Source organism: Oncorhynchus gorbuscha, unplaced genomic scaffold, assembly GCF_021184085.1.
Source record: "Oncorhynchus gorbuscha isolate QuinsamMale2020 ecotype Even-year unplaced genomic scaffold, OgorEven_v1.0 Un_scaffold_536, whole genome shotgun sequence".
Taxonomy (NCBI): domain Eukaryota; kingdom Metazoa; phylum Chordata; class Actinopteri; order Salmoniformes; family Salmonidae; genus Oncorhynchus; species Oncorhynchus gorbuscha.
In genome coordinates, this window is record NW_025745360.1 from 55,939 (window position 1) to 67,182 (window position 11,244).

Sequence of the window (11,244 nt, forward strand, 5' to 3'; positions counted from 1 at the left end):
CTGCTGTGTTCCGGTCGAATTGGACCGATTTGTCCGAAGTTTTCTTCCGGATAAATGTAGTTCATTTATTCTGATTGTCATAAGGTTTCATGACTTTGTCCACACAGGGCATCTGAACACATAAAATACATTTCGATGATTTTCATTAGGTTTTGGGTTGTTTTATTTAACCTGCGGTGTTCCCGGTCAAAAATGACCGTTCATTAGAAATTAATGGGTGAGACTATAATTAGTGTATAAAACTGAGTTCAGGCACATGTCCATTCAATCAGATGGACACACTTCCTCTCCCAGAAACCCACATGCATGAGTGTTTGAACACACACACACACACACACACACACACACACACACACACACACACACACACACACACACACACACACACACACACACACACACACACACACACACACACACACACACACACACACACACACACACACACACACACACACACACACACACCTCACTCCCCTTCTTGGCTTCCATGGCAACCCCCATGGGAACCTTTCCCCAATATAATCTTTCCTCCACGGAACCACACCTGTTCGCATTCTCACAAACAATCGCAACAGTATTTCAAAAATATATAGAAGTTTTCTCGCAGCTCTGTTATATAAAGCTTTTTTGAGGCCTTGCTCACAATTCATTCTGTGGCAGCACAATGACCAAAACAATATATTGTACGTGAGGCTCATGATAATATCTTTGATCATGACACTGGTGAGGAGGCGAGAGTCTTTGTTAAACTTTGACACAAAGTAGTCTGGGGCGTGCGCAATACGTAGGGACGGCAAACATTCAGCCTAATGCACAGACACTATGACTATGGAGGCTTGTGTCTAGAGCGCCTGGTTGCGTCGTGTGAGCATGTTTAAACTCTTTAATGGTTTAAATGAGTGAGACATAGATGTCGTTGTTTCAATAGTTTGAGTGGGAAACATATACTATCATGTTAAAATGACATGTTGAATTATTTATCCATATTTAAATGATTGTATATTGCGCTAATGTCCCTGATGTGGCCAGTTTGTGTTACTACCTCACACAAGCTTGTTTTTTCTCAAATGTATACTGTATATATATAAATGTATTGCAGATAAACCCGTATACATACAAGAAGTATACAAACAGACAATGATAACATATGCTAGGGGGTACAACAAATGACCTGTTTGTTAACTTGGCTTTCGAAGACCTTACAACGGCAGGGTAGGATAGAATTAGGTCTGTAGCAGTTTGGGTCTAGAGGGTCTCCCCCTTTGAAGAGGGGGATGATCGCGGCAGCTTTCCAATCTTTGGGAATCTCAGACGATACGAAAGAGAGGTTGAACAGGCTAGTAATAGGGGTTGCAACAATTTCGGCAGATCATTTTAGAAAGAGAGGGTCCAGATTGTCTAGCCCGGCTGATTTGTAGGGATCCAGATTTTGCAGCTTTTTCAGAACATCATCTATCATCCAGAAGGCGAGGTCAGTACAGGTGCATCAAAGCTGGGACCGAGAGACTGAAAAACAGCTTCTATCTCAAGGCCATCAGACTGTTAAACAGCCACCACTAACATTGAGTGGCTGCTGGCAACACATTGACACTGACTCAACTCCAGCCACTTTAATAATGGGAATTGATGGGAAATGATGTAAATATATCACTAGCCACTTTAAACAATGCTACCTTATATAATGTTACTTACCCTACATTATTCATCTCATATGCATACGTATATACTGTACTCTATATCATCGACTGCATCCTTATGTAATACATGTATCACTAGCCACTTTAACTATGCCACTTTGTTTACATACTCATCTCATATGTATATACTGTACTCGATACCATCTACTGTATCTTGCCTATGCCGCTCTGTACCATCACTCATTCATATATCCTCATGTACATATTCTTTATCCCCTTACACTGTGTATAAGACAGTAGTTTTGGAATTGTTAGTTAGATTACTTGTTGGTTATTACTTCATTGTCGGAACTAGAAGCACAAGCATTTCGCAACACTCGCATTAACATCTGCTAACCATGTGTATGTGACAAATACAATTTGATTTGATTTGATTTGATGTGGATTTGGGTGAAGGAGAAATGGGGGAGGCTGGGCGAGTTGTTGTGGGGGGTGCAGGGCAGTTGACCAGGGTAGGGGTAGCCAGGTGGAAAGCATGGCTAGCCATAGAAAAATGCTTATTGAAATTCTCAATTATGGTGGATTTATCAGTGGAGACAGTGTTTCCTATCTTCAGTGCAGTGGGCAGCTGGGAGGAGGTGCTCTTATTCTCCATGGACTTTGCAGTGTCCCAGAACATTGTGTTCTTAATGTACTGCTCCACTTCCTTCTAGAAAACACGGAAGAGTGGTTTTTTATTAGTGAATTTACATTTATGAATATTACATTTTGCCATTAGCACAATTAGATTTACGAGGTAAAATTGTTTTTCTTTATCCTTATTAAGGTTAAGGAAACCGAGCAGCACATTCTCCCATAAAAAAAACGAAAGTCATCAAGAATATGAATAATTATAAAACGATGAATATCTTTCCATTATGTTTTTACATGTAGACAATGACAAAATAAATGCAAAACTGTTACTGGATGCTCAACACAAAAAGTACAATCAATGTTAATGTATTTTTTGAGTTTCTTCAGGTAATGATTCGCAGGGTAATACTTCTAGATCATTCTAAAAGAGACCTATTTGACCTTGTTAACAAGCAGGTATTTGTGTGGTAATAACCAGACTTTTTTTTTACAACAGATATTAGTGACCAATGTATTCCAGTAACTGACATAAGGAATGGATACAATATCCCTTTGAAATAAAGCAGGTATCGATCTGTTGTTCTGAAGGAAACCTTGTATTTTCAACCCATAACATTTTTGTGTAACTACACATCCTTTTTTACCCCGTACTGGCGAAGGGGAAAGGGGGATACCGTCAGTTGTAAAACTTACTGCATTCAACTGAAATGCCTCTTCCACATTTAACCCTTAATCGACATCCACGTCTTCGGCGCCCGGGGAACAGTGGGTTAACTGCCTTGTTCAGGGGGCAGAACAACAGATATTAACCTTGTCAGCTCAGGGATTCAATCCAGCGACCTTTGGGTTACGAACGTTTATATTCATCACGATGACATAAAATAGGTTACTTAAAACAAACCAATCAATATATGTTGTTTTGTACTGTTCACTTTGTGATGCGCGGGACTTAACGAAATGACACGGATAATTCGAGGCAGTCCCGCTATAAAAGTAGCTGACATTCAAACTATCACTTAAATCGCAACCCATCCTTGTCACTGTTGATATCTTATGCTGTTTAAATGAACTAACAGAAAACGTGGTCTGTTCCCTTTCCCATAATGGCAGCCTCCCGAAGTTACAACTCAACATCCGAAATGCCAAAATATAGATTGAATCCTTCTATAAGTTCTCATCCAACCAACCATGTTTCCATTTGGCCTCTGAATGGTGTTAGTTTAAACAGCGATACACCCCCAAACGTTTACCCCCTGTTCTATTGATTTCAGGGTGATATCGATAACGTTATTAACAGTTATTTTTAATGCGTTACACTTTTGCCGCGTTGGCCAAACACTTTCATCAAAACGCAACACTTAAAAAATGTAGCTAGATGTCTTCTACAAATTGTCTTCTAACCAATGACGTACACATTATTCCCATATTCCGTTTTTTTAGCTGTGTTAGTTTAACCAGGATGCGCAGCCTCATTTCCTCCTTTCTCGCCCATTTGATTTCAACGTGACAAATAAGTGCGTATTGCGTCTCTATTTCCGTTTTAGCGACCGCAAATGTAACGGTCTGTCTTCTGCAGGTTGTTACGGTCCGTCTTCTGCAGGTTGTTACGGTCTGTCTTCTGCAGGTTGTTACGGTCCGTCTTCTGCAGGTTGTTACGGTCTGTCTTCTGCAGGTTGTTACGGTCTGTCTTCTACAGGTTGTTACGGTCCGTCTTCTGCAGGTTGTTACGGTCTGTCTTCTACAGGTTGTTACGGTCCGTCTTCTACAGGTTGTTACGGTCCGTCTTCTGCAGGTTGTTACGGTCTGTCTTCTACAGGTTGTAACGGTCTGTCTTCTGCAGGTTGTTACGGTCTGTCTTCTGCAGGTTGTTACGGTCCGTCTTCTACAGGTTGTTACGGTCCGTCTTCTGCAGGTTGTTACGGTCTGTCTTCTACAGGTTGTTACGGTCTGTCTTCTGCAGGTTGTTACGGTCTGTCTTCTGCAGGTTGTTCTCTATGTGTGTTTTTAGTTGTTAGTTTCAACAGCGCGCATCCTGAATTCTCCCCTAATCGATATCAGTGAATTATTGCCACGGTTTTTGGGTGTGCGGTTTTATAAGGTGCTCGTTAAAAATATATATACAATGAATATGATTGCTATTGTTACACATGTATGTACATGTTTAGATTTTCAATATATCACAAACTGTTTGTGTATATTCATTATTGTTTTGGACAGTTAAAACTCTGTTTTGACATTGGGCTATTTATCAAAATGTCCAACCAGCGTCTTATTAACAGGAAGAAGAGACTATCAAACTCTGCTTTATACACGGGATACCACGATGAGTAACGATAAGTCTGCTTTATACACGGGATACCACGATGAGTAACGATAAGTCTGCTTTATACACGGGATACCACTATGAGTAACGATAACTCTGCTTTATACACGGGATACCACTATGAGTAACGATAACTCTGCTTTATATACGGGATACCACGATGAGTAATGATAACTCTGCTTTATACACGGGATACCACGATGAGTAACGATAACTCTGCTTTATACACGGGATACCACTATGAGTAACGATAACTCTGCTTTATACACGGGATACCACGATGAGTAAAGATAACTCTGCTTTATACACGGGATACCACGATGAGTAATGATAACTCTGCTTTATACACGGGATACCACGATGAGTAACGATAACTCTGCTTTATATACGGGATACCACGATGAGTAATGATAACTCTGCTTACCACGATGAGTAATGATAACTCTTGCTCTATACACGGGATACCACTATGAGAGATAAAACGGGATGAGTAATGATAACTCTGCTTTATACACGGGATACCACGATGAGTAATGATAACTCTGCTTTATATACGGGATACCACGATGAGTAACGATAACTCTGCTCTATACACGGGATACCACGATGTGCAGGGGTACGAGGTAATCGAGGCACAGTTGAAATCTGAAGTTTACATACACCTTAGCCAAATACACTTAAACCCAGTTTTTCACAATTCCTGACATTTAATCCTAGTAAAAATTCCCTTTCTTAGGTCAGTTAAGATCACCACTTTATTTTAAGAATGTGAAATGTCAGAATAATAGTGGAGAATTATATATTTAAGCTTTTATTTCTTTCGTCACATTCCCAGTAGGTCAGAAGTTTACATACACTCAATTAGTATTTGGTAGCATTGCCTTTAAATTGTTTAATTTAGGTCAAACGTTTTGGGTAGCCTTCCACAAGCTTGCCACAATAAATTGGGTGAATTTTGACCCATTCCTCCTGACAGAGCTGGTGTAACAGAGTCAGGTTTGTAGGCCTCCTTGCTCGCACACGCTTTTTCAGTTCTGCCCACAAATCTATAGGATTTGAGGTCAGGGCTTTGTGATGGCCACTCCAATACCTTGACTTTGTTGTCCTTAAGCCATTTTGTCACAACTTTGGAAGTATGCTTGGGGTCATTGTCCATTTGGAAGACCCATTTGCGACCAAGCTTTAACTTCCTGATTGATGTCTTGAGATGTTGCTTCAATATATCCACTTCATTTTCCTGCCTCGTGATGCCATCTATTTTATGAAGTGCACCAGTCCCTCCTGCAGCAAAGCACCCCCACAACATGATGCTGCCACCCCCGTGCTTCACGATTGGGAAGGTGTTCTTCGGCTGTCAAACCTCCCCCTTTTTCCTCCAAACATAACGATGATCATTATGGCCAAACAGTTCTATTTTTGTTTCATCAGACCAGAGGACATTTCTCCAAAAAGTACGATCTTTGTCCCCATGTGCAGTTGCAAACCGAAGTCTGGCTTCTTTTTGACGGTTTTGGAGCAGTGGTTTCTTCCCTGGTGAGCAGCCTTTCAGTTTATGTCGATATAGGACTCGTTTTACTGTGGATATATATACTTTTGTACCTGTTTCCTCCAGCATCTTCACAAGGTCCTTTGATGTTGTTCTGAGATTGATTTGATCTGTCTGTCTGTCTGTCTGTCTGTCTGTCTGTCTGTCTGTCTGTCTGTCTGTCTGTCTGTCTGTCTGTCTGTCTGTCTGTCTGTCTGTCTGTCTGTCTGTCTGTCTGTCTGTCTGGTCACCCCCTGTCTGTCTGCCTGCCTGCCTGCCTGCCTGCCTGCCTGCCCGCCTGCCCGCCTGCCCGACTGTCTGTCTGTCTGTCTGTCTGTCTGTCTGTCTGTCTGTCTGTCTGTCTGTCTGTCTGTCTGTCTGTCCGTCCGTCCGTCTCCGTCCGTCCGTCCGTCCGTCCGTCCGTCCGTCCGTCCGTCCGTCCGTCCGCCCGCCCGCCCGCCCGCCCGCCCGCCCGCCCGTCCGTCCGTCCGTCCGTCCGTCCGTCCGTCCGTCCGTCCGTCCGTCCGTCCGTCCGTCCGTCCGTCCTGTCTGTCTGTCTGTCTGTCTGTCTGTCTGTCTGTCTCTCTGTCTGTCTGTCTGTCTATTCCAGTGCTCTTGACAGCAGTAAACTGCTGTAGTGTGAAGGCTGCCACACGGGTCCAGAATGTCTTCACTGCAGCTCCTCGCTCTGGTGCTCATCATCATCCTCGGCTTTGTGCAGATTGGCAGAGGTGAGAAGTAGACACACAGACAGACTGAAGTGCTAGATACACACACACACACACACACACACACACACACACACACACACACACACACACACACACACACACACACACACACACACACACACACACACACACACACACACACACACACACACACACACACACACACACACACACACACACATAGAAGTGTTGAATAAGAGTTTTTGTTTCGATCTGTCTGTGACATCTTCTCCTACTGTCAGTCACAAACGTTCATCTCTTTCCAGGAGGGACGGAGAGTCTTTGCCCAGAGAACGCATTCGAAGGGACAAGGACAGACGTTGGCAGCTTTGGGTTGGCCCTGTACAGTGGCATGTTTGCATACGGAGGCTGGTAAGTAGGGAGGAGGAGGCTGGTAAGTAGGGAGGAGGCTGGTAGGTAGGTAGGGAGGGAGGGAGGGAGGGAGGGAGGGAGGGAGGGAGGGAGGGAGGGAGGAAGGAGGGAGGGAGGGAGGGAGGGAGGGAGGGAGGGAGGGAGGGAGGGAGGAGGCTGGTAAGTAGGGAGGAGGAGGCTGGTAAGTAGGGAGGAGGAGGCTGGTAGGTAGGTAGGGAGGGAGGGAGGGGGAGGGAGGGAGGGAGGGAGGGAGGGAGGGAGGGAGGGAGGGAGGGAGGGAAGGAGGGAGGGAGGGAGGGAGGAGGCTGGTAAGTAGGGAGGAGGGGACATAACTAGTGTTTGGGATAAATCTGTGTGTCCGGCTCCCAGACCCAGATTAAACCTAGTCCTGGACTACAGAACACTTCTCTTAGTCTGGTCCAGTGTCTATGTATTCATTGGCATTTTAAACCACTAAAATATCTGTCTAGTTTGAATAAATAACAAACATTTCAAAGTAAGCTAGGTGGATGAAGAGGTCACCTGTAGACATGATGAATACAGCACTGTTCATAATGGTATAGGTCCTACTGTCTGTCTGGCATCTCTACTACAGTGGTTCATAATGGTATAGGTCCTACTGTCTGTCTGGCATCTCTACTACAGTGGTTCATAATGGTATAGGTCCTACTGTCTGTCTGGCATCTCTACTACAGTGGTTCATAATGGTATAGGTCCTACTGTCTGTCTGGCATCTCTACTACAGTGGTTCATAATGGTATAGGTCCTACTGTCTGTCTGGCATCTCTACTACAGTGGTTCATAATGGTATAGGGCCTACTGTCTGTCTGGCATCTCTACTACAGTGGTTCATAATGGTATAGGTACAGTGGTTCTACTGTCTGTCTGGCATCTCTACTACAGTGGTTCATAATGGTATAGGTCTACTGTCTGTCTGGCATCTCTACTACAGTGGTTCATAATGGTATACTGTCTGTCTGGCATCTCTACTACAGTGGTTCTGTCTACTGTCTGGCATCTCTACTACAGTGGTTCATAATGGTAGGGTCTAGCTGTCCTACTGTCTGTCTGGCATCTCTACTAGTGGTTCATAATGGTATGCCTACTGTCTGTCTGGCATCTCTACTACAGTGGTTCATAATGGTATAGGTCCTACTGTCTGTCTGGCATCTCTACTACAGTGGTTCATAATGGTATAGGTCCTACTGTCTGTCTGGCATCTCTACTACAGTGGTTCAGTGGTTCATAATGGTATAGGTCCTACTGTCTGTCTGGCATCTCTACTACAGTGGTTCATAATGGTATAGGTCCTACTGTCTGTCTGGCATCTCTACTACAGTGGTTCATAATGGTATAGGTCCTACTGTCTGTCTGGCATCTCTACTACAGTGGTTCATAATGGTATAGGTCCTACTGTCTGGGCATCTCCTACAGTGGTTCATAATGTATAGGTCCTACTGTCTGTCTGGCATCTCTACTACAGTGGTTCATAATGGTATAGGTCCTACTGTCTGTCTGGCATCTCTACTACAGTGGTTCATAATGGTATAGGTCCTACTGTCTGTCTGGCATCTCTACTACAGTGGTTCATAATGGTATAGGTCCTACTGTCTGTCTGGCATCTCTACTACAGTGGTTCATAATGGTATAGGTCCTACTGTCTGTCTGGCATCTCTACTACAGTGGTTCATAATGGTATAGGTCCTACTGTCTGTCTGGCATCTCTACTACAGTGGTTCATAATGGTATAGGTCTACTGTCTGGCATCTCTCTACAGTGGTTCATAATGGTATATCCTACTGTCTGTCTGGCATCTCTACTACAGTGGTTCATAATGGTATAGGTCCTACTGTCTGTCTGGCATCTCTACTACAGTGGTTCATAATGGTATAGGTCCTACTGTCTGTCTGGCATCTCTACTACAGTGGTTCATAATGGTATAGGTCCTACTGTCTGTCTGGCATCTCTACTACAGTGGTTCATAATGGTATAGGTCCTACTGTCTGTCTGGCATCTCTACTACAGTGGTTCATAATGGTATAGGTCCTACTGTCTGTCTGGCATCTCTACTACAGTGGTTCATAATGGTATAGGTCTTACTGTCTGTCTGGCATCTCTACTACAGTGGTTCATAATATAGGTCCTACTGTCTGCCTGGCATCTCTACTACAGTGGTTCATAATGGTATAGGTCCTACTGTCTGTCTGGCATCTCTACTACAGTGGTTCATAATGGTATAGGTCCTACTGTCTGTCTGGCATCTCTACTACAGTGGTTCATAATGGTACAGGTCCTACTGTCTGTCTGGCATCTCTACTACAGTGGTTCATAATGGTATAGGTCCTACTGTCTGTCTGGCATCTCTACTACAGTGGTTCATAATGGTATAGGTCCTACTGTCTGTCTGGCATCTCTACTACAGTGGTTCATAATGGTATAGGGCCTACTGTCTGTCTGGCATCTCTACTACAGTGGTTCATAATGGTATAGGTCCTACTGTCTGTCTGGCATCTCTACTACAGTGGTTCATAATGGTTGGTTAGTCAGGCCATAAAACGGCAGCCATCGCCTCTATACGGTAGACTAGGGTGCAATTTTAGATTTTCTCCTCCCCGTCACATGTTACCATGGCGACGGGGAAGGAGGAAGTTTACATTTGACCTTTCCTTGACCCTTGTTTCGTGTGTGTGTGTGTGTGTGTGTGTATATATGTATGTGTCTGTGTGTGTGTGTGTGTGTGTGTGTGTGTGTGTGTGTGTGTGTGTGTGTGCGTGTGTGTGTGTGTGTGTGTGTGTGTGTGTGTGTGTGTGTGTGTGTGTGTGTGTGTGTGTGTGTGTGTGTGTGTGTGTGTGTGTGTGTGTGTGTGTAGGAACCTGCCGCGTGCCATCGTGATCTCCCTGCCCATGGTGACGGTGGCGTATGTCCTTACTAACCTGGTCTACTTCACCACCATCAGCCCTGAGGAGATGGTGGCTTCAGAGGCCGTGGCAGTGGTGAGACTACGAGCATGACGTTACACACACACACACACACACACACACACACACACACACACACACACACACACACACACACACACACACACACACACACACACACACACACACACACACACACACACACACACACACACACACACACACACACACACACACACACACACACACACACACACACACACACACACACACACACACACACACACACACACACACACACACACACACACACACACACACACACACACACACACACACACACACACACACACACACACACACACACACACACGCTAGCACACAGACACAGACACAGACACAGACACAGACACAGACACAGACACAGACACAGACACAGACACAGACACAGACACAGACACAGACACAGACACAGACACAGACACAGACACAGACAGGTACAGTGCCTTGCATAAGTATTCACCCCCTTGGTGTTTTTCCCATTTTGTTTCATTACAACCTGTAATTTAAATGTATTTCTATTGGGATTTCATATAATGGACCGACACAAAATAGTCAAAATTGGTGAATTGATTTATTTTTTTTTTTTTCAAAAATGTAAACAAAAATGTAAACAAAAATGTAAATGGGAAAGTGGTGCGTATGTTTTCACCCCCTCTGCTGTGAAGCTCCTACATAATATCTAGTTTAACCAATTACCTTCAGAAGTCACATAATTAGTTGAATAAAGTCCACCTGTCTGCAATCTAAGTGTCACATGATCTGTCACATGATCTCAGTATATCTGCACGTGTTCTGAAAGGCCCCAGAGTCTGCAACACCACCAATCAAGGGGCACCACCAAGCAAGGGACACCACCAAGCAAGGGGCAACACCACCAAGCAAGGGGCACCACCAAGCAAGGGGCAACACCACCAAGCAAGGGGCAACACCACCAAGCAAGGGGCACCACCAAGCAAGGGGCAACACCACCAAGCAAGGGGCAACACCACCAAGCAAGGGGCACCACCAAGCAAGGGGCAACACCACCAAGCAAGGGACA

General features: G+C 44.4%; 1 protein-coding gene across 1 annotated transcript; it reads left to right on the forward strand.

Annotated features, from left to right (window-relative positions):
- Positions 1-6,724: 6,724 nt before the first annotated feature.
- Positions 6,725-10,235, forward strand: LOC124018509 (large neutral amino acids transporter small subunit 1-like). The gene is made up of 3 exons (XM_046333839.1): positions 6,725-6,852; positions 7,119-7,224; positions 10,094-10,235. Exons 1-3 carry the CDS (start codon positions 6,786-6,788, stop codon positions 10,233-10,235), a joined length of 315 nt encoding a protein of 104 aa, XP_046189795.1. The 5' UTR covers positions 6,725-6,785.
- The last annotated feature ends 1,009 nt before the right edge of the window (positions 10,236-11,244 follow it).